The 24463-nt window shown below is 40.0% G+C and overlaps 1 protein-coding gene across 1 annotated transcript in view; it reads left to right on the top strand.

Annotated features, from left to right (window-relative positions):
• LOC138983717 (disks large homolog 1-like) overlaps positions 1 to 23746 on the top strand; it is a gene marked incomplete in the record, with an annotated part of 66686 nt that extends 42940 nt beyond the window's left edge. Inside the window, 8 exon segments of the mRNA XM_070357023.1 lie at positions 8429 to 8458; positions 9752 to 9799; positions 10308 to 10409; positions 12107 to 12279; positions 12811 to 12920; positions 15698 to 15789; positions 16623 to 23338; positions 23406 to 23746. Of these exon segments, the coding sequence (XP_070213124.1) occupies positions 8429 to 8458; positions 9752 to 9799; positions 10308 to 10409; positions 12107 to 12279; positions 12811 to 12920; positions 15698 to 15789; positions 16623 to 16729 (662 nt within the window).
• Positions 23747 to 24463: the final 717 nt, after the last annotated feature.

Raw genomic sequence — 24463 nt, 5'->3', positions numbered from 1 at the left:
ACGTGTTCCTAGAGGAAGTGACGTGGCATACACCCGTATGGGAGGTAACTCCCGGTGTACTGGCCCATTACCAAAGCTACTTTCACTTTCGTTTTGGTGATGGGGTTGCTTCCCTTTAAATTCTTTAGCCGGGTAAGCGTTTTTCAGTGATAAGCATCTCAGGTGACTCAATGCTAATGTGATTCGGGTAAGTATATTAATTAAATGATAATTTATTTAGGAAATTTTCCAATATGTGAATCTGGAACATTTGCAAAGCCTCTTCTGTAGGTTCATGACTGTTGTTGAGTAACTTAAAGCTCACTTTGTATAAATATACATTGTAACCTGTGTCAGACAATTGTCAAAATAGATCATTAGTTTTATTTAGTTTTTGTGTTTGGTCCACATGAGCACAAACAAGTGTGTGTGTGGGTGGGTACGGGTGTGTGTGTGTGGGTGCATGGGTCTTTTAGTGTGTATGTGGATATAAGTTAGCTAAGATCAGCTTGTGCTGTGATCACTGGGCATGATTTTAGACTGCACAGGTTTCATACAGGTCATTGGTCGTGCAGATCTTAACAACACAAGTTGTATTAGTCACTTATCACCATTAAAGTTGGTTGCTGGTAGCAGGTATCGCTGTGTTTGTCATCCATATCAGATTATTTATGTCTCTTTTCTTTCTTGTTCCCTCTGCTCCTCCTATCTACAGTTGAAGGTAATTATTTCGTTTGTACTTTTTCCTTGAAGAAAGCTTTATGTGTTTGTATGTTCCGTTCAATAATAAAAAGACTGAACAGTTTGATTGATAAGTGCTTATTCTTCAATGCTCCAATTTTATCTGAACAATCGATTGTTAATAATTAACTGATTCCTTTCTTTTGGTAATTTATATTAAGGACTTCCATCGTTTTAGAATTCAACAGTTTCTGCATGTTTACAGTGCAGAATGGTAAATTTGCACACTAACTACTAATTTTTCAGTACAATTTGTAAAACAATAATTGAAATGCAATAAAAGTGAATGTTATAGTTTGTCAAACAAAAGAAATACAAATGTTGCAGTTGTGTCTTTTGACAAGTAACTGAATTTACGCAATAAAGTTCTGATGTATATTTATACTTTAAAACTACTTACGTAATTTCACTTTAATGAAACAAAGCAGTCATTTCCGTGTCTAAACAAAATTGTTAATACATATTTTTTCTCTTTTCTTATCTGTGCATCACAGAAGGTAAATTTTTGTCATATATTTTATTTCATGGCTTGCTAAAAAGCTTTGTGTTGGTGAAAGCTTTGTGTTGGTGAAAGCTTTGTGTTGGTGAAAGCAGTGTTTTCAAGTCGCTCCATGTGCTAATAAAAGGCTTCTACGTGTATTGCTTAGACGGTTGCTTGCTTGTCTCTGGCATTTTAGTGAATGGATACATGCAAAGCATTTTCTGCCTACACAAGTCTACATTCAATTCAACAAAAATAACAAAAAAGTTGCTGTGTATTTTATGACATACTAACAAGTGTTTGTCTTTTAGTTCATTGAGTTTGTTACTGTAGTGTATGTATGATTCTTTTGTAGTTGATTCCATGCATGTGTTGTTTGTATAATTGTGTAGCTGTTTCTGATTAGAGTATGCGCTTCCTTTTTAATACGGCCAGTGGGTTTTTTCAATGCTTGGTAGAGAGAGTCGCTGTCAAAGGCTACAGCTTCCAAAAATAAGGAAAATAATGCAAAGACCTCATGTTGATCTATGTTATGTGTTCATTGTGGAAGGATGTTCTTATCCCATGTAAAATTCTGGACACATCTGTGGGGGTTTACATACCAATTTCACACAGAGGAAGGTTACCCTCCAAGTTTACAACATAAAAAAGCATCTCAGGCATGTTCACCCATGATGGAAAACATGATTTTATTAAAACATTATGCTAAGCTAGGGCCGTAACAAATACATGTAGTTCTCTCGTACTGCTTGCTCTTTGAGACCTTACTTTATGTGCGTGCATGTGTGGATAACTGGCCTCCGTTCTTTTTAGCTGACATATTTCTTTGTATATAATTTCTCTTAAATTCAAGTTTCAACTGCTTTGCATGTGCAGTCATCTCAGCCTTGTTTTCTGCCCGTGGACTTGGCCTTGCTTTCATGCTTGTTTTCTTATTAACATTTTTGTTTTTCTTTAGTGCTGAGCTTCTTAGCATTTGTTTTACACCCGTCGGATTTGCGTCACATGCTTCAGCCTTTGTGGAGACAGGTTGCTCTGTTTTGCACTTAAAATGATTTGATCAGTCATTGATTCATTTGAGTTTTAAGATTTATAAGCATGTCAAAGAACCTTGCCTAAGATCCATTTTGTTCTGTCAGCTCCTCTGCTTTTGGACATCCCTAATCCCTGGTTTGCTTTTTGTCACTTTTCAACCCCCCAACTCTGAAGTGATCTTAACACTATTGTGACTAGCATTGCCACGGCGTTAACGTCCTGCCTGCCCAAGCTTGCCACCAAGAAACTTCCCGAAAAACAGTAACTGTAAAGAAATCTGTCTAGCAAGCTTGAATTAAGTCCAATCACCACCAAATTTTGTGTACTAATTAAAAAATGGATGCCCAGTTCAGTCGTGCTATTTATAAGTTTGTCACGCGATTTGTTTTAGCAAAAGGGGGGGTGAAAGGGGGATAATTTGTGTTTTTTAACGTTTTTTTGTGTGTTTTCTTTTCTACTGCTTTTTTGACTCACATGCGAAGCAAAAGTGAGTCTATGTACTCACCCGAGTCGTCCGTCCGTCCGTCCCCCCCCCGTCCGTCCGGACGTCCGTCCGTCCTTCCGGAAAACTTTGGATATTTCTTGGACACTATTCAGTCTATCAGTACCAAATTTGGCAAGATGGTGTATGATGACAAGGCCCCAAAAAACATACATAGCATCTTGACCTTGCTTCAAGGTCAAGGTCGCAGGGGCCATAAATGTTGTCTAAAAAACAGCTATTTTTGACTCACATGCGAAGCAAAAGTGAGTCTATGTACTCACCCGAGTCGTCCGTCCGTCCGTCCGTCCGTCCGGACGTCCGTCCGTCCGTCCGGAAAACTTTAACGTTGGATATTTCTTGGACACTATTCAGTCTATCAGTACCAAATTTGGCAAGATGGTGTATGATGACAAGGCCCCAAAACACATACATAGCATCTTGACCTTGCTTCAAGGTCAAGGTCGCAGGGGCCATAAATGTTGCCTAAAAAACAGCTATTTTTCATATTTTCCCCATTTTCTCTGAAGTTTTTGAGATTGAATACCTCACCTATATATGATATATAGGGCAAAGTAAGCCCCATCTTTTGATACCAGTTTGGTTTACCTTGCTTCAAGGTCAAGGTCACAGGAGCTCTTCAAAGTTGGATTGTATACATATTTTGAAGTGACCTTGACCCTGAACTATGGAAGATAACTGTTTCAAACTTAAAAATTATGTGGGGCACATGTTATGCTTTCATCATGAGACACATTTGGTCACATATGATCAAGGTCAAGGTCACTTTGACCCTTATGAAATGTGACCAAAATAAGGTAGTGAACCACCAAAAGTGACCATATCTCATGGTAGAAAGAGCCAATAAGCACCATTGTACTTCCTATGTCTTGAATTAACAGCTTTGTGTTGCATGACCTTGGATGACCTTGACCTTGGGTCAAGGTCACATGTATTTTGGTAGGAAAAATGTGTAAAGCATGTGAGTCGTATGGGCTTTGCCCTTCTTGTTCCCATTTTCTCTGAAGTTTTTGAGATTCAATACCTCACCTATATATGATATATAGGGCAAAGTAAGCCCCATCTTTTGATACCAGTTTGGTTTACCTTGCTTCAAGGTCAAGGTCACAGGAGCTCTTCAAAGTTGGATTGTATACATATTTTGAAGTGACCTTGACCCTGAACTATGGAAGATAACTGTTTCAAACTTAAAAATTATGTGGGGCACATGTTATGCTTTCATCATGAGACACATTTGGTCACATATGATCAAGGTCAAGGTCACTTTGACCCTTATGAAATGTGACCAAAATAAGGTAGTGAACCACTAAAAGTGACCATATCTCATGGTAGAAAGAGCCAATAAGCACCATTGTACTTCCTATGTCTTGAATTAACAGCTTTGTGTTGCATGACCTTGGATGACCTTGACCTTGGGTCAAGGTCACATGTATTTTGGTAGGAAAAATGTGTAAAGCAGTTCTTAGTGTATGATGTCATTGCTAGGATTAGTTATTTGACCTTGACCCTGAAGGTCAAGGTCATGTAAAGGTCAAGGTCAAGCATGTGAGTCGTATGGGCTTTGCCCTTCTTGTTAAAAGTTATTTTTTAACAGAAAGTATTATAAATAATTTTATAACCAAACAAGGTGTAAAACCTATGAATTAGCTGAAATATTGTTAAAATTCTACACAGAAATAAGGAGACAGTACAAAGAAAAAAACAAGCAAATCCCGCATTCACTCACAGCATCCTGACTCAAATGAAACAAAACTGTGACACTCACCAAATGATGTCTAGGTAATCCATATTGAATATAAGTCACATTTTCACAACAAAGTCCCAACTGTACACCTAGGAACATTTCCAAAAGGATTAGGAGGCTCCAGCAATCCATTGTTATCAGTGCTGCCACGCCCCCCTTGCAACTACACGGTTCCAAGATCCATGCAGTACCACCCTACCACGTGTAGTTTGCCGACTCATACTAGCAACAACAGGACTGTTTCTTCCTCAATATCACTGCTATTATCGCTTTCTTGAGGCGAAAACAACACGTCGGAATCATGATCTACAGGATCCTCAAGATCCAACATCCGGAGAATCTCCTCCCGTGACAAGGCTCGCCTTCGATTCATTTTTTTTATTCGAAAAAACCACTCAAATCTTCTCTAATTTGCACATGGCAAAAGAGCAAGTCACGTGTATCAAGGGAAACAACTCAATTTATTGCAAGCTTCAAAAACCGGGAAGCAATCACGAGTCGTGTACCTTGTATGTCTGTTACTCAAATAGTCACTTCCCGTCCGTGGGCGTGTCAGCGCTGTTACTAATTTAGTCACCTCCCGTCGCGAAAGTGTTAAATGTAGATGTAGGAGTTAAAACCAATGGAGGCATAACGTTTCAGTTAAAACCAATGGAGGCATAACGTTTCAGTTAAAACCAATGGAGGCATAACGTTTCAGTTAAAACCAATGGAGGCATAACGTTTCAGTGGCAAGATGAAAGAAACAAAGGATGTAGGAGTTAAAACCAATGGAGGCATAACGTTTCAGTTAAAACCAATGGAGGCATAACGTTTCAGTTAAAACCAATGGAGGTATAACGTTTCAGTTAAAACCAATGGAGGCATAACGTTTCACCAATAGAGGCATAACGTTTCAGTTAAAACCAATGGAGGCATAACGTTTCACCAATGGAGGCATAACGTTTCACCAATGGAGGCATAACGTTTCACCAATGGAGGCATAACGTTTCACCAATGGAGGCATAACGTTTCACCAATGGAGGCATAACGTTTCACCAATGGAGGCATAACGTTTCAGTGGCAAGATGAAAGAAACAAAGGAAAGTAAGGGCTGTAAAATGTAAACAACAGTAAGTTAACGCTATGCGGCCTGCAGTCTTCTGACACCTGACACAATTAAAAGTAGGAACTCAGAAAGTGAAAAAAGGACTTTCATTCTCACTAAGATTGAAATATATAAACTTGCATCTTCATGACATTAGCAACATGGTTGTTGTCTTTGTGTTGAGAGCTGACTTCTCTTTGCTTGAATCTTGTAGCTAGAGGAAAGAGTCATTTTGGACTGCATGAAGTTATACTAAAAGACTTGTTCCCTGTATCACAGTATTAATTTAGTTAGTTTAGTGTTCCTAACAATCGTCCATCTTCTATCTTGTTCTTATGTTGTGTTATAGTGATTCTCAAATTGAAAGATGCATTTTTAACATATTTTTTATTTTTGTGTTCACTTGGGGTTGTTCACCTGAGTTGATTGTGCAGATCTATGAAAATGGCTGATTTTGTCTGTTCAGAAGATTGATTCATTCTTTGGAGTTAAGGTGTTAATTGTGTGAATGGAATTTGTGCTTGCTTTTCTCATTGAATGCGTTATTTGAATAGTTTATAGTTCAGTATTTGAATGAATTGTAACTTAACTTTGATGAATATGAGCTTGCCGTGAAGTATTAACTGTTGAGTGTGTTTGGGGCTTTATCAGTGAATAAGGATCATCATTTTTGGACAACAAGGCGCTACCAATTTTTGTTATAATTTATATTTTGTCAAAAAATATTTGTTACATTGCTACCAAGTATGATTTAGTACACTGCATAATTGACAGAGTGCAAGTTGACAGGAAGTGATCTGAGTGTCCGACTTAAGATAGACTTTTACAGGTACAAGTAAAAAAAAAAAGAATTAAAGGAAACATATTTGGTCACAGACAAGAGAATCTGGCCAAGATCATGGTCAAATAGTAGCGCCATGTAGTCCAAAAGTTATGGTTAAGCTCTGAGAAACATTGATTAAAAGTTACATGACTTCCCCTAGTAATAATGTGTCTAACAAATTGTAACCCGTAGCTGAAACATTCCCATCTCCCCCCCTTTCCCCGTCGCGATATAACCTTCGTGGTTGAAAACGACGTTAAACACCAAATAAAGAAAGTAAAGAAAGCTGAAACATATATAATAACATAATTGGTCATAGATGTGCCACCTTTGCGTTAGCTGAAGCATACATAATTGGTCGTTGATGTGCCACCTTTGCGTTAGCTGAAGCATATATAATAACATAATTGGTCATAGATGTGCCACCTTTGCGTTAGCTGAAGCATACATAATAACATAATTGGTCGTAGATGTGCCACCTTTGCGTTAGCTGAAGCATATATAATAACATAATTGGTCATAGATGTGCCACCTTTGCGTTAGCTGAAGCATACATAATAACATAATTGGTCGTAGATGTGCCACCTTTGCGCCTAACTCAAGTTAAAGGGAAAAAAAGATGTTAGAAACATAGAAAGAGGAAATACTTACACAGAGATGACATGATAAAAACTAACCTAGTTCACTGTCTGGTTGAGACCAGGATGGTTAGATGTGAGAACCACATAAAACCAGCAATATATATATATAGTTGAACTTCCTGCATAACTGCAATGATAAAACCATTAAAGACTTGAGCTGGTTAATGTTACTTTGGAAGGAAAGATTGAAAGCCAAGTCACCAGGACAGCTGATATTATGAGAAACATTCATTTTTAGAAGCCGATTTTGAAAAATCCATTGAAACCTCAATTTCGAAAGAAAAATATCCCTAAATACAAGAATGACAGATAAGTTTAAAAACAGCAAATAACTAAATGATAGAAAGCAGTGATGGGGGGACATTTTAAAAATCCTTTAAAGATCACATTTTTGGGGAAATATGATTATTAAGATTAAAGGCACAGTAAGCCTCTCGTAAACCATCACAGATACTGTCAGGCTTTTACACACAGTACAAACACCCTTTCATTTAAACACTCACCGCTTGAGAACATCCTAGGTGCCCTCCGTAAAGAGCGAGCAATTTTCAATGAAATCATTTTTGCGTGGTTTATCTTACCCCTGAGCCATCGTGAACCCGTGTGATCCAGTTTCCCTTTTTCACAATGTAATCGTCAGTTTGTAATTTGAATGCGGCCCGCTGTGAGCTTATCTGCAATAGCACGTTATTATGTACCTCTGACTATGCACGAAACAAACGGCTGTGGTTCACAAGAATTCTAGCGATAGCTTTTGACTGTTCAGAGGAACTGGCAATAGGTATAAACCGTCGTCTGCTACGAAAACCACGACCTTGCGTGACCCTGCTTCCGGGCTTTTCTTTTTTCAAACTTTCAAAACTTTCAATTGTACTGATCTTGTCTTGATGAAAAAAGAATTTTTTAATGATTTAAGAATGTTTGTGTAACAAGCTGTCAATTTATTATTTAGATTTTAAAAGTTAGGTCTAGCGCCAAAACGCACCACGGTCCGATTGTGTGAGGAGACAATCCGCAAAATTAATTCTTTGAAAATTGCTCGCTCTTTACGTAGGGCACCTAGAATGTTCCCGTTCGGTGAGCGTTCAAATGGAAGGGTGTTTGTACTGTGTGTAAAAGCCTGACAGTATCTGTGATGGTTTACGGGAGGCTTACTGTGCCTTTAAGATAAAAGATGAAACTGCTGAATAAGCTTTCAGGAAAACCAATGTAATTCCTGGTGAGACTCTGATGGCAGTGATTCCACGCAGATCACTAATCTTGATCTGTGTAGTGTATGATGGCTTGGTGTGGCGTGTAGTCGGTCTAGTTTCACTTTCTCATTCTTCTGTTGTTTTTGCTGTGGTTTGTGTTTGATTTGATTTTTTCTTTTCTGCATGTGCGTCCTTTTGGCAGGCAATCCCCCGAGTGATACTGAGTCTAATCGTAAGTAAACACCCGCACTTTTCATCTTCATTGTTCACTTTAATCGCAGTAAGACCTTCCCTTTAATTTATGTTGCACCTTGGTAATGAAAATATGGAGGTTGTGCATAAATAATTGTTTGTTTTCTGGGGGGTGTTCATTGTGTGTACCCCAATTATGTTCATGCAGCCCTGATGTGTGTGTGTAACCTGTTAGTGTTACCTGTTTTTATCTTTTAATTATATCACCATAGCTCGCCCTTAGAAGGTTCCTTGTGTCCCCCAAGTCGTCAGTTCTGTCCTTATGATTTCGTCATTATTCACAGTGCTACTTCTGTCGCAAGTTTGCCCTGTTTGGAATCTGTACTTACTTTACATTCCTCAGATGAATTTCTTGTTTTGTTCCTAAATTATACTTCTTTTTTTATTTATTATCTGATTTTGACCTTGGCAGGGTCCCGCTTTCAGTCCTTTAGTGTTTTTCTGTCACTCTCCAGTTTTCTCATTAATTCAAAGCATTCCCCTGTTCTTCTGTTCCCAAAGATGTTAGGTTTTTTTTTTGCACCCCAATCTCAGATTTTCAAGAGTTTCAGTTTGTACAACAATTGTTACCTATTCTTTGTCACTGTCAAGTTACACGATTTTGTTGTACCGTCTTTTTGCTTTATTGTGAGGAGTTGGTCGGGGTGTTGCATTGCACCGTCTTTGCTCTTGTTTTGTTATTCAGTTGTCTTTTGTGTATATTGTCATTCCATGGTCTGTTCATCATTCATCTTTTGTGTATATTGTCATTCCATGGTCTGTTCATCATTCATCTTCTGAAGTGAGCGGTGCAGCTTTGATTGTTTGGTTTGCGAGCTGTGTTTGTGACAAGAGTTTTGTGACTGAGTTGATTCTAACAGATTGATATCTTGCCCTTGTGTAGTACTGTAGTTCCAGTACCTTTTCCTGTACTTGAGTTTACACAAGTGGTGCACATTGATACTGTCTTTGTATTCTTGTATTGACTCTTTCCCCTTTTATACTTAACGTAGTAGCAAAAATCTGTGGATTGAGAGAGGAGGTCATGTTTGTTTGCTTGTCAGTCAGGAAACTTGACATAGACTATTAACTCGATTACTCTTTCTCTCTCTCTGTCACTCTCTGTCACACTCTCTCTCTCTCTCTCTCTCTCTCTCTCTCTCTCTCTCTCTCTCTCTCTCTCTCTCTCTCTCTCTCTCTCTCTCTCTCTCTCCAGGTAGTATAGACCTAATATATTGTGAGCAGCTACGATGTTACATGGATGTATTCATAGTTCTTATTTATTCATTTTCAGGAGGAGAGGAGCCCATCTTATCCTACGAGGCAGTGGTACAGCAGGAACGTAAGTATTTGCAGCTCACCTGTCGTTACGTAGTCATTGTCATTTTTATACACTAAAAGCTCGTTGGTTTAGAAACAAATATTCTTAGCATATTGCATCAGTAGTAAGAATCCAGTTTGAATGTAAAGCGCCAACTAGGCTGAATGAACTAGAAAACAATTTTGGAGCTTGGGAGGGAAATTCAAATGTTTTCATGATCAAAGACTTGGCTTCCTTGATGTTAAAGTAACCATTTGAGCTATGGAAACTGTGAAGAAGTATTTTGATCATCAAATGAAAATGTACCTATCAGAAACTTTGTTAAAGACAAGATTCACAGTTAATAGTTGTACAGCTAAGTACCTCTCTCTCACACACACACATACACACACACACATACACACACACACACACACACACACACACACACACACACACACACACACACCAATATATATAGAAACGCACACACAATGCACTGATAGACTAGTCAGTATTCATAAATAAATATGACCTTATTGTGTTGCAGTGAAGTACACACGGCCCGTCATCATCCTTGGGCCTCTCAAGGACAGAATCAACGACGACCTCATCTCTGAATTTCCAGACAAATTTGGCAGCTGCATCCCTCGTAAGTCTTCTCATTTCTTGAAGTTTAAGGACCAAATACAAATACATTAGCAAAAACTGAAGTATTGGTTCAACCTTGACATTTTATGATTCGTTTGTAGAGCAAATACATCAAGAAATTGACAGCAGTTTTTTGACTCACATGCGAAGCAAAAGTGAGTCTATGTACTCACCCGAGTCGTCCGTCCGTCCGTCCGTCCGTCCGGACGTCCGTCCGTCCGGAAAACTTTAACGTTGGATATTTCTTGGACACTATTCAGTCTATCAGTACCAAATTTGGCAAGATGGTGTATGATGACAAGGCCCCAAAAAACATACATAGCATCTTGACCTTGCTTCAAGGTCAAGGTCGCAGGGGCCATAAATGTTGTCTAAAAAACAGCTATTTTTCATATTTTTCCCATTTTCTCTGAAGTTTTTGAGATTCAATACCTCACCTATATATGATATATAGGGCAAAGTAAGCCCCATCTTTTGATACCAGTTTGGTTTACCTTGCTTCAAGGTCAAGGTCACAGGAGCTCATCAAAGTTGGATTGTATACATATTTTGAAGTGACCTTGACCCTGAACTATGGAAGATAACTGTTTCAAACTTAAAAATTATGTGGGGCACATGTTATGCTTTCATCATGAGACACATTCGGTCACATATGATCAAGGTCAAGGTCACTTTGACCCTTATGAAATGTGACCAAAATAAGGTAGTGAACCACTAAAAGTGACCATATCTCATGGTAGAAAGAGCCAATAAGCACCATTGTACTTCCTATGTCTTGAATTAACAGCTTTGTGTTGCATGACCTTGGATGACCTTGACCTTGGGTCAAGGTCACATGTATTTTGGTAGGAAAAATGTGTAAAGCATGTGAGTCGTATGGGCTTTGCCCTTCTTGTTTTTCTTTCTATCTTTTTTTTATTTTTATGAATGACTGCTTCTGAAACTACAATTATTTAATATATCGATCTAAATGATAGCATGCTGCAACAAAAGCTGATTGAAAGATACATGTACCGCTATAATTCTATCCATTTAAGGACTTGTTTACTGTACAAAAGAATCACTGACAAGTAGTAAAAGAATAGCCTTTTGCCTCGTTGGATCATGACTGTCAGTCAGACACATTTCTTGCTGATTCATTTGGCTGGCTGAAAGTTTGTCAACGTTTGTGGATTTGTCAACATTTGTGGGTTTGTCGACATTTGTAGATAAGTACTTACGTCACATGAAGCTTCACACATGACCAAGTTCTTTACTGCACTTACCTTTACCATTTCAAGGTAACCCTGGTCTAAAGAATATACATGGGGTGGATCCACAGCTCAATCGGTTGAGCACTGGCTTTGTAACCTGATGGTTGTTATGGGTGTGCATGGGATTTTTCCATATTTTCCAGAGTCAGTGTTCAGGGGACAAAATCTTACCACCCTTGTGTGCAAATGCATGCAAAAGTATTGATGCACACAATAAACATCCCAAGGCTGTAGAATAAGTCAAGCAACTTGGAAACACATAGATACCCAGCAAGTGTACATGCAACCAGTCAGAAATGGCGTCATTCTACCAGGGTATAAAATGGTGGGGAATGCAAAACTCTCACCATGTTAGAAGGTGACCCTGAGAGTTGAAAGCTCAGGAAGGTACAAGGAGAAGCTGAGGAAGAGATTATATTTGACAAAACAGATTGTTGTTACGCAGACACAACACGAGAGCGACGGCCCAACGAGGAGCCAGGGCGTGACTACCACTTTGTGGAGTCCCGTGAACAAATGGAGCGCGACATCCAGAACCACCTCTTCATAGAGGCTGGGGTCTACAACGACAACTTGTACGGTACCAGCGTGGCTTCGGTCAAAGAGGTTGCTGAGCAGGTTAGTCAGTGTGTGTGTGTGCGTGCGTGCATGCGTGTGTGTGTGTGTGTGTGACACTGTGTGTGTGTGACAATCGGTGTGTGTGTTTGTGTGTGACACTGTGTGTGTGTGACAATCAATGTGTGTGTTAGCAAGGTAAAGTTAAGTGATAGAGACTGTATTGGAATGTGTTTCACTGAATAGTTCAGTGTGGATGTATGAGGCCGGTTTGTGTGGGCTTTTGAGAAGACATAACCTGGTCCTGTTGACAATTGCTTTCCTGTTCTCCTGTAGCTGTACCAGGCAGTTCCCAATTTCCCTGTCACACTCTCCTGTTTCTATCACTTAAGTTATATACCCTTTACTTGAGATGAATTTGACCAAAGCACAGGTGTATGAATAATGTAAAACCATATGTTCCCTCTGTTTATACCAACGTTTGTAATGCTGTGTTTTGGAATGACACCAAAGTCAAAAGGTTTAAGATAAAGAGAATACTAATACATAATTGGTGAAGCAAATTTTAAATTGTAACACTGCAAATGTTTTCAGGGTCGTCACTGTATTCTGGATGTGAGTGGAAACGCCATCAAGCGACTGCAAGTGGCAGGCCTGTACCCCATTGCAATCTTCATCAAGCCAAAATCACCAGAGTCCATCATGTATGTTGCTCTCTCTCTCTCTCTCTCTCTCTCTCTCTCTCTCTCTCTCTCTCTCTCTCTCTCTCTCTCTCTCTCTCTCTCTCTCTCTCTCTCTCTCTCTCTCTCTCTCTCTCTCTCTCTCTCTCTCTCTCTCTCTCCAGTAGAATGTTCAATCATTTGGAACATTTTATTTGTTAAAGTATGTTTAATGTGCAGTCCTGTCTGAGGGAATTGCACTTTACCTTTGTCTGCTGACCACTGATACACAAACAATAAAGAAAATACTGTATAAATTATGTGATAATTTCTGCAGATTTGTATGTGGCATTAAGTATCAGCAGCAGACTTGAAACGTAACATTCATACATTGTACTAAATAACCAGAGCTCAACTTTGAAAGCAAGGTTTGAATACATTCATAGCCAGGGGTCTGCAAACTTTGTGTCCATATGTCCTTAGCCCACTAGAAACGTACCAGACATTCATAGCCAGGGGGCTGCAAACTTTGTGTCCATATGTCCTTAGCCCACTAGAAACGTACCAGACATTCATAGCCAGGGGTCTGCAAACTTTGTGTCCATATGTCCTTAGCCCACTAGAAACGTACCAGACATTCATAGCCAGGGGGCTGCAAACTTTGTGTCCATATGTCCTTAGCCCACTAGAAACGTACCAGACATTCATAGCCAGGGGTCTGCAAACTTTGTGTCCATGTGTCCTTAGCCCACTAGAAACGTACCAGACATTCATAGCCAGGGGGCTGCAAACTTTGTGTCCATATGTCCTTAGCCCACTAGAAACGTACCAGACATTCATAGCCAGGGGTCTGCAAACTTTGTGTCCGTATGTCCTTAGCCCACTAGAAACGTACCAGACATTCATAGCCAGGGGGCTGCAAACTTTGTGTCCATATGTCCTTAGCCCACTAGAAACGTACCAGACATTCATGGAGGGGGTCCTTCGACTGAAAAGAATATTTTCTGCCAGATCTGTAGGAAAGCAAATTGAGTCAAAATGAGCATGGTGTTTTTGGTTTTTCCTAAAGGATGTACCTCCTTTTCTTCAGACCCTCCAGGTTGAGTGTCAGACTGGAGCCCTGCATGCCGCCATCTTACTCCTTGTGCTTGTTTGTCTGACTGGAGCCCTGCATGCCGCCATCTTACTCCTTGTGCTTGTTTGTCTGACTGGAGCCCTGCATGCCGCCATCTTACTCCTTGTGCTTGTTTGTCTGACTGGAGCCCTGCATGCCGCCATCTTACTCCTTGTGCTTGTTTGTCTGACTGGAGCCCTGCATGCCGCCATCTTACTCCTTGTGCTTGTTTGTCTGACTGGAGCCCTGCATGCCGCCATCTTACTCCTTGTTATTGCTTGTTTGTCTGACTGGAGCCCTGCATGCCGCCATCTTACTCCTTGTTATTGCTTGTTTGTCTGACTGGAGCCCTGCATGCCGCCATCTTACTCCTTGTTATTGCTTGTTTGTCTGACTGGAGCCCTGCATGCCGCCATCTTACTCTTTGTTATTGCTTGTTTGTCTGACTGGAGCCCTGCATGCCGCCATCTTACTCCTTGTTATTGCTTGTTTGTCTGACTGGAGCCCTGCATGCCGCCATCTTACTCTTTGTTATTGCTTGTTTGTCTGACTGGAGCCCTGCATGCCGCCATCTTACTCCTTGTTATTGCTTGTTTGTCTGACTGGAGCCCTGCATGCCGCCATCTTACTCTTTGTTATTGCTTGTTTGTCTGACTGGAGCCCTGCATGCCGCCATCTTACTCTTTGTTATTGCTTGTTTGTCTGACTGGAGCCCTGCATGCCGCCATCTTACTCCTTGTTATTGCTTGTTTGTCTGACTGGAGCCCTGCATGCCGCCATCTTACTCTTTGTTATTGCTTGTTTGTCTGACTGGAGCCCTGCATGCCGCCATCTTACTCCTTGTTATTGCTTGTTTGTCTGACTGGAGCCCTGCATGCCGCCATCTTACTCTTTGTTATTGCTTGTTTGTCTGACTGGAGCCCTGCATGCCGCCATCTTACTCTTTGTTATTGCTTGTTTGTCTGACTGGAGCCCTGCATGCCGCCATCTTACTCTTTGTTATTGCTTGTTTGTCTGACTGGAGCCCTGCATGCCGCCATCTTACTCTTTGTTATTGCTTGTTTGTCTGACTGGAGCCCTGCATGCCGCCATCTTACTCCTTGTTATTGCTTGTTTGTCTGACTGGAGCCCTGCATGCCGCCATCTTACTCTTTGTTATTGCTTGTTTGTCTGACTGGAGCCCTGCATGCCGCCATCTTACTCTTTGTTATTGCTTGTTTGTCTGACTGGAGCCCTGCATGCCGCCATCTTACTCTTTGTTATTGCTTGTTTGTCTGACTGGAGCCCTGCATGCCGCCATCTTACTCTTTGTTATTGCTTGTTTGTCTGACTGGAGCCCTGCATGCCGCCATCTTACTCTTTGTTATTGCTTGTTTGTCTGACTGGAGCCCTGCATGCCGCCATCTTACTCTTTGTTATTGCTTGTTTGTCTGACTGGAGCCCTGCATGCCGCCATCTTACTCCTTGTTATTGCTTGTTTGTGACTGGAGCCCTGCATGCCGCCATCTTACTCTTTGTTATTGCTTGTTTGTCTGACTGGAGCCCTGCATGCCGCCATCTTACTCCTTGTTATTGCTTGTTTGTCTGACTGGAGCCCTGCATGCCGCCATCTTACTCCTTGTTATTGCTTGTTTGTGTCATGATAGTGTGTGCATGGTGAGTGGATTCCAGTGCTTCTCTCACACAGACAAAACAATGACTGTTGCAGGGAGATGAACAAGAGGATAACGGAAGAACAAGCAAGGAAGACCTATGAGAGAGCCTGCAAGCTAGAGCAAGACTTCGGAGAGTACTTCACAGGTAAGCACCACCCAACGAACTGATTGACGGAATGATTGATCGGGCAGTCTGCTTGACTGATTGTAGGGCAGTCTGTTTGACTGGATGATTGATTTATTGGATCCGTCGAACGCTGAAGAAGAAGATTGATTGGATAATCTAGTTTCGGCTGATGCTGTTTTTTGTGTGTGCCTGTCTCTTTTAATGAAAGAAACAAGTGTGTTGGTCTTAATTGATAAAGAGTGGATAGTAATCTGGTTTCAACCTTAACCAATACCACTTCCAACCCCTTGGTCATATCAGATGACATTCCTTTCAGTGTCAATCATCTTGTAGAGCACAACTTATTTACTGGGGCAAGAAGGTACCTTCAATACATGTTATCTGTGATAACATGTACTGAAGGTACCTTCCTGCCTCGAATGCTTGATGTGATAATTGATGACACCCCCCGCGGGTTAGGGGGAAGAATTTACCCGATGCTCCCCAGCATGTCGTAAGAGGCGACTAACGGATTCTGTTTCTCCTTTTACCCTTGTTAAGTGTTTCTTGTATAGAATATAGTCAATGTTTGTAAAGATTTTAGTCGAGCAGTATGTAAGAAATGTTAAGTCCTTTGTACTGGAAACTTGCATTCTCCCAGTGAGGTCATATATTGTACTACGTTGCAAGCGCCCCTGGAGCAATTTTTTGATTAGTGCTTTTGTGAACAAGAAACAATTAACAAGTGGCTCTATCCCATCTCCCCCCTTTCCCCGTCGCGATATAACCTTGAACGGTTGAAAACGACGTTAAACACCAAATAAAGAAAGAAAGATAATTGATGACTGACGGCGAGTGTTTGCTGTGTGCAGCGGTGGTGCAGGGAGACACAGCAGACGAGATCTATGCAAAGGTGAAGGAAGTCATCCGTGACCAGTCCGGCCCCACCATCTGGGTACCAGCCAAGGAAAAGCTGTGAGCAGCCAACCGCGACTGACTACACTTTGCTGACTGCCGATCACGCACTCTGGCCCATGTTTCATACTGCCAAACCCAAGGACCGACTGAGAGAATGCGTGAGTGAATGCTGGATGAACGAGGTCCGTGGCCTAGCGGATTTGGCAGTGTGGGACACTGAGCTGAGTCCGCATGTGAGAGAAGCTAGGGAGACAAAAGGAAGCAGCCTGTGTTGGTGTTTTTGTGAGAGTGTCTTTGGTGGAGTTTTCCTTCCTGTCTCGTTGCGGCCAGATGATGGGGAGGGAAGTCAATCGTCAGGAAGAGTGCTGTGTTACGTAATAGGTTGTGTATAGCTGTCGTCTTGCACTTGTCCGGGATGGAAGTTAGCCTTGGAACCTTTTCTTCAGTTTTCCGGATCACAGGCGCTAGCAGAACTTCCTGACACATCGCTGTGATGAGAACACAAGTGCAGGATGCTTCGAACCATTCTTCACAAGACTTTGCAGTGAAAGGAATTTGAAAAAATAGAGACACACACAGGCTGTGCACCATTTTAGCGTTGATAGACTTACACGGCCATCCAGTGTGTGAGACTTGATCAAAAGTTCCATGCCCCACCTCAGCCAAGCCATCATTTCATTCCTTTCTCTCCTATGTTGCATTTTCCCCCTGAGCACATTCTGTAGACGTCATCTGGCTCATGTTGCAGTAAGAACAAACCTTGCCTATACCAGGTCATATTTTCCATCTAGGAAAAACCGTATAGGGCTTTGGTTTTACTTGACCCAGTAGAATTTAAAAGAAGCCAGGTTCATTTTGCAGTAGCTGAATAACTCACCCGTACTAGTTTTGCTGATATTTTTTCAAGTGCATTGCATATGTGGCTCTCTCTCTGTCTGGGAGATACAATATGGGGCTGTTGTGTTACAGTACCCTGTAGGATAAAACACAGTCCATGAGCTTTTTTCATTTTACTTGCTCATGCATTTTTGTTCCCCTGTCACAATCTTAACGAGAAAAGAAAAAAATAATTGCAACAATTGTCCTGTAGCTCAGTTTACCCTGGCTGATCAATTTTCATTTTAGAAAAGCCAAGCACAGTCCGCTATAGCCATATATTGCTCGTTCTTTCTTCCATGTTGGTCACTTGCGCACTGTGTGTGCTGTTTCCTCATAACACTAACAGTCATGGAAAATAGACTTTCCCATAAAATAGCTCCCTTATCTCTTTGCTTGTCTGTTTATATTGTAGTGAATTGATTTGTTGTGATGTTGACATGTGAACAACTTCAATGGCTGACCCTGTAAAATGTCTGTAAATAATAAATAGATAATGAACAAAATCATGGAATTTCATGTGATATATTTAACCAGTTTTTGCTTTTCCTTTCTTCAACATTAGAAATATATTTGGGAGAACGAAAGGAGTTTTCTTGTCAAGGCTCCTTTTTCTCCTGTTTCAAATCAGTTCCTAATTTGTTTTGGATTATGTAGACAATTTTAGCAATGGATTAATCATTGTGCAAGTTTAAAATAGCGCAGCAGAAGGAAAATCAGGTATACCGTGAAAATTGTTAGTGTAGAACTTCACATCTTGCACACTTGTTTCTAATTTTCTGTCTTCGTTTTTTATTAATGTTTTCATTAGTTGAGCTGAAAGAACATTTGACAAGTTTGTCCAGTAGCAGGAGCCATGACCACAATACTCGCTGTCCACACATTAACAAAGTAACAAGGACTTGTCTGGACATTTTCTGTACAGTTCAGGAGCAACTTGCTACTCGCAGTTGTTCTTGCTGCACACACTTTAACTTTTGACTGTACACGAGTAGGTAGCAGTACACAAGAGGTTGGATTGATAAGCTGTTGACATGGAGAACTCCATGACTTGCACCACACACTGCAGTCATTCTAGGATGAATTCCACCAGATCAAGGTACTGGGGAATTTCCTGTTTTGTCTTGATAAAACGATCCAAGAACTAACCTTTTCACTTTTTTTTGCCTTCCGTTTTTTAAATTGCTGTTTTTCCATAATCAACCTTAGTACACGAAAGAGAGAACTTTCCGGTTACCAAAGACAGAAGAACATGTTCATTGTCTTTTCAGCAGTATGATACTGTGAACTCTTCAGCCAAACCACTCATCAGCATTGAAACCATCAGCTCACAAAGTTTGTTTCATATTTTGTCACATGGGCATTTAGGGGATGTCTTGAAACTGCAGCAAAATGCTCAACTGTGTGTGTGTCTGGGTGTACGTGAGGATGGGGGTAGTTGATGTAGAATCAAGGTTTGATTTCATTCATCAGGAATAATTCAATTAATTTTGTGTGTGTGCCAGTTTTAACTTTTTCCTGTGTTGTCATGTTTATGTTTATTTGTTGTGGACATGAAAATGGTGCACTAATGGTGAGAACAAATTAAAGGTCACTGCTGTTGATTTGTGTCATATTTTTCTTATGCTTACAGAATGTCAGGAAATGTTTGTGGATTAAATAGTCCTAGTGGAGCTTGAACAGGCCTGCAAACACACAAAACTTACACACTTTTTGTTGTTGAAACATTTCTTTTCTTGCCGACTGTCTCTTGCTGGCAGGGGGATGGTTGATGTGCAATCTTTCTAACAACGACAAAAAAGGACGGTAACATTTGTTGTTTAAGTTGAGCTTTGAGTAAAACGCTTTGGCGAAGAGCATCTGAGTTTTCATTTATATTTAGCCTCTTGACTTTTGTTTTCAGATAGAAAAATTGACATTATTTTTTGTTAGTGTAAAGGAAGACATAGAAGCCACTTTATTCTGGTGTGAGTGAAAATGCATACATGAACTGTATTGGGTTTGACTGATGTGTTTGTTTGAATCAGACACCGCCCATTGACTTAATCAGTCCAATTGAACTTAACAGCTAATGAAATAATGCCATTTTCGGGACCACATCTTCCTGTTGAGTTTTGGCGACAGCATAAGGTTCATTGTGTACATCTTCATGTGCTTACAGTTTGTCTTGGTGTGAAGCGAGGACAACAGGAAAAGTTGTTGCTGAAAGTCTATTCATCAGCAGCTGCTTTAGTTGAGAGTTAACTGTCATCCTTAAAGAGCTTTTGGAGTACTGTATTGTAGGCTTGTAGTAGAGTTGTTAGTAGTGGTCAGCTGTCCAACACATACACAGGTCCTTATTTGCTTTCTTCCTTATCTACCTGTTGTAGATTGTTAGGCAGCAGCGTGACTGAGAAATCGGCACTAGTGTAGCCAGAGTCTGCACTGAATGTTGCCGTAGAAGTGTAGCTGGAGTTTGCACTTGCTTGCCGGATTTGCACTTGCGTTGCCAGATTCTGCACCATAGTGTTGCCAGAGCTTTGCTTCACTGTTTGGTATAGATGCGTTAGCACAGTTAGAATCAAGTGCAACAATCTTCCGTTAAGTTTTTACTTGTGCTTCTCTGTACCTTGTTTTGCGTCTGACTTGCTTGGTATGGTAAGGTGTAAATGTAGCTTTTTTACATTTAGTCAAGTTTTGACTAAATGTTTTAACGTAGAGGGGGGAATCGAGACGAGGGTTGTGGTGTATGTGTGTGTGTCTGTCTGTCTGTCTGTCTGTGTGTGTGTGTAGAGCGATTCAGACCAAACTACTGGACCGATCTTTATGAAATTTGACATGAGAGTTCCTGGGAATTTGACATGAGAGTTCCCCGGACGTTTTTTTCTTTTTTTCGATAAATACCTTTGATGACGTCATATCCGGCTTTTTGTAAAAGTTGAAGCGGCACTGTCACACCCTCATTTTTCAATCAAATTGATTGAAATTTTGGCCCAGCAATCTTCGACGAAGGCCGGACTTCGGTATTGCATTTCAGCTTGGTGGCTTAAAAATTAATTAATGACTTTGGTCATTAAAAATCTGAAAATTGTAAAAAAAATAAATTTTTTTTAAAACGATCCAAATTTACGTTCATCTTATTTTACATCATTTTCTGATTCCAAAAACATATAAATATGTTATATTCGGATTAAAAACAAGCTCTGAAAATTAAAAATATACAAATTATTATTAAAATAAAATTTCCGAAATCGATTTAAAAACAATTTCATCTGGATGTCGGTTCCTGATTCCAAAAACATATAGATGTGATATGTTTGGATTCAAAACACGCTCAGAAAGTTAAAAAGAATAGAGATAAAGAAAAGCATGCTATCCTTCTCAGCGCAACTACTACCCCGCTCTTCTTGTCAATTTCACTGCCTGTGCATCGAGCGGTGGACTGACGATGCTACGAGTATACGCTCTTGCTGTAAAAATGCAGTGAGTTCAGTTTCATTCTGTTAGTTCGACAGCTTGACTAAATGTTGTAATTTCACCTTACGCGACTTGTTAATTATACTGATTGGCGTGATTTAAGTTTCAAAGACCAACCAGCTACTGCTTTGTGTTAAGTTTTCTGAGGTCATCTTCACTGTGGATTGCACAGTGCGGATGGCAAGTTGTTGGCTTTGTGAGAATTCCACCGCAAATTACAGTAATTACTGAATGAACACTGCCATGTTAGTGATTTTGTTTGTAAATGTTATGCTTACTGGTTGTGCATTTTTTGTTTGGTGTTATTACTACTATCGGGAACGCAGAATATGGAGAAGACTACTACTGTATTAGTAATTACTACTTCTACATGCTACTTTTTCTACTACTGAGAACAGATTCATCTTATTCGCGGTTCCAGTGAATGTAGTTTTGATTTAATGGACTTGTGCTTCACACAGTAACCTCTTCTTCTCTTCAGACAGAATATTTGTATTCTGCGAGTGTATGGCTACGGTAAGCTCGCTTGTAGTGTGTGTACGCTGAACGTCTGAGAATCACTGAGGGAAGAGAAGATGGTATATATACAGAATATATTTGTTGAATGTAAACATTAAGAAACACTAAACTGTCAGAAAATGAAATAGGAACTAATCTTGCTGTATTAAATATCTGCTAAAAAAAAATGTACAGATTGTTCTTGTTTCTGCATCCCCGCAATGCTTTCATTTGTATTGAAGATTTTCCCTTGCTGTGTTTGCACGCAAGTTTTGTTGCACTGTGAATTCGTGTCGATAGCTTAAGTCACCTTTGCGAGGTTGATTGAAGCTTGTGTAAGAGATGTCTACATATTCTGCACCTTATTTTGTTTTTTGTAATTGTGCTGGTAATTAGAAGAACAGTAATCAGGTTAGAGGATGTGAGCAATAAATGAAATAATTGGGGGAAGAACACTGCACCTTTGCATATAACTTAGTGTGTGTTAGTCCCGTTCGATTGGAATGTGATGAAATCAGTGTACCTAATGTTGTCTTGACAAGCATTTGATGGTGTTGAGGTGGCAGTGATGTACGTATTATGATTATGACACTTCTGTCAATTGCTGATTCCACTGCTGCTTCATTTGTGTCGGACATTTTGAAGGGGGGGGGGGGGGGGGGGGGGATGTTTTCAGTTTGCATGAAACTTGTTGGGGTGTGTTTTCACTGTGCATGAAACTCCTGTAAAGTGCTGCAAAGATGTGAATATAGAATTCTTTCTGGGTTTGTTTTTATTGTGCATCGTTGAGGTGTGTTTTCATTGTGCGTGAAACTTGCATGCAGCGCTCTGAAGGTGTGAATATTTTTTTCTGAGAGTAACATATTGTCATTGCGTTGCGAACTTGAGCATGGTGTATTGACTGTAATTGTTATCATTAATCATTATTACTATTCTGTATTTTGTTAATTTTGTGTGTGGCTAAGACTGGTCCTGTAGATATTTTTATCTTTTCGATGACAGCTGTCCGAAAGATGTTTCCAAATACCTCTGTTTTGCCCATATTTCATATTAAACTCTGCTATACTAATTGTTTGCTTTTTGTTTTTCTTTCCTTTTAAGCTACAGCCACTAACGGGTCTACGGTACCCCCCGCGGGTTAGGGGGAAGAATTTACCCGATGCTTCCCAGCATGTCGTAAGAGGCGACTAACGGATTCTGTTTCTCCTTTTACCCTTGTTAAGTGTTTCTTGTAAAGAATATAGTCAATGTTTGTAAAGATTTTAGTCAAGCAGTATGTAAGAAATGTTAAGTCCTTTGTACTGGAAACTTGCATTCTCCCAGTAAGGTCATATATTGTACTACGTTGCAAGCCCCTGGAGCAATTTTTTGATTAGTGCTTTTGTGAACAAGAAACAATTAACAAGTGGCTCTATCCCATCTCCCCCCCCCCTTTCCCCGTTGCGATATAACCTTCGTGGTTGAAAACGACGTTAAACACCAAATAAAGAAAGAAAGAAAGAAAGGGTCTACGGTGCTTTTAACATTTGTTTTGTTTTTGACTTGTACTTGGTACAATCATGTGTATTTGTGGTACGTCTTCTTTTTGCTTCTTTTTTTGTAGATTTTTTTAACAGAACAAACGAAGGTGTTTTGTTTTTTTCACTGAAATGGTAGATTTTTAGCAGAAAAACTTCTTTTTTTGACTAAAATTGGAGGCATTTTGTTATTATTATTGTGATTATTATCATTATTGCAAAGCTTTTTTTTCTGTCAAAACTTTACCCCATGATTCTGAATAGGTACACCATATTCAAAGCTGTATGCTTTCTTTAATATTGCCAAATTGTCCCCGTGATAGGCATTTCATTTACCGCCCTTCGTGGTCGGCTTGGCGTTAAGCAAACAAACAAACAAACAAACAAAAGGCATTTCATTTACCTCCTGTTACTTGTAATACGCATTTTTTTTCTTTCATTTTACCCCATTCTTCCTATTCACACATAGGCATCGTACCCTGATAGAGTTTTATAAAAACCACCCTTCAAACGACCTTATGAATATCACCCATTCCCTACCACACTTATGACATACTAACCTACTGATGTAGCCTTCCTTTTACCATTTCAATCATAGAATGATATGCGTTGTGACATGTTATCATGACCATGACGTCATGGAATGTCACCATGGCGACAAATTAAGTGGTCAGGGCCTTAGCAAGCCCTGATGTTGATTATTCATAATAAAATCTGACAACATCCGGAAAGTGGCGTTTCCTGACTTCAGAGAGAGAGAGAGAGACAGCGAGAGGGAGAGTGTGCGTGTGTGTGTGCGCGCGTGTGTCACTGTGTGTGTGTGTGTGTGTGTGTGTTTTGAGAGAGATAGAGATATGGAGATAAGAACAAGTCAACTATAAAGGGATGTCAAAACATTGAATCAGCCTAGCCTAACATCAATACTGAACAAATGTCTTCACCGAGTCTTCGCTGACCGAAACCGGTTTGTACACGGGGAGCCTAAGTTTGCATAAAATGGAGTTCTGTTGTTTTTGTAGCAGAATATCGATTCATACATCATTTTCCACATATTTTTGAAGTCAAGAAAACATTGGTGACAGGCAGCGCTGCCCCGCTATGTACACAGGGAGGCTAATTTTGCAAAAAAGAACAAGAAGAACCCGTCGCGATATAACCTTGAACGGTTGAAAACGACGTTAAACACCAAATAAAGAAAGAAAGAAAACAAGAACAAGAATGTAATCCGCCATAAAGCATAAAAGCCATTGGTATTTGTCCTAATGTGAATACAATCATATCCATACACTCCTTGCATCTACGATACAATCATATAATACAAAACAAGTCAAAGTCATCACCGAAGTACAGATAACTAAAATGATTTCATCATCGTGGTTTAAAATAGTTGTATATCTGTATAAATTGGCTGAATGTTTATGTATATAATAACATTGTGCAATTGAAAT

Source organism: Littorina saxatilis, linkage group LG13 (assembly GCF_037325665.1).
Source record: "Littorina saxatilis isolate snail1 linkage group LG13, US_GU_Lsax_2.0, whole genome shotgun sequence".
Classification (NCBI taxonomy): domain Eukaryota; kingdom Metazoa; phylum Mollusca; class Gastropoda; order Littorinimorpha; family Littorinidae; genus Littorina; species Littorina saxatilis.
Note: the sequence above shows the minus strand (reverse complement) of the source record. Positions and strands in the feature narration are given on the sequence as shown.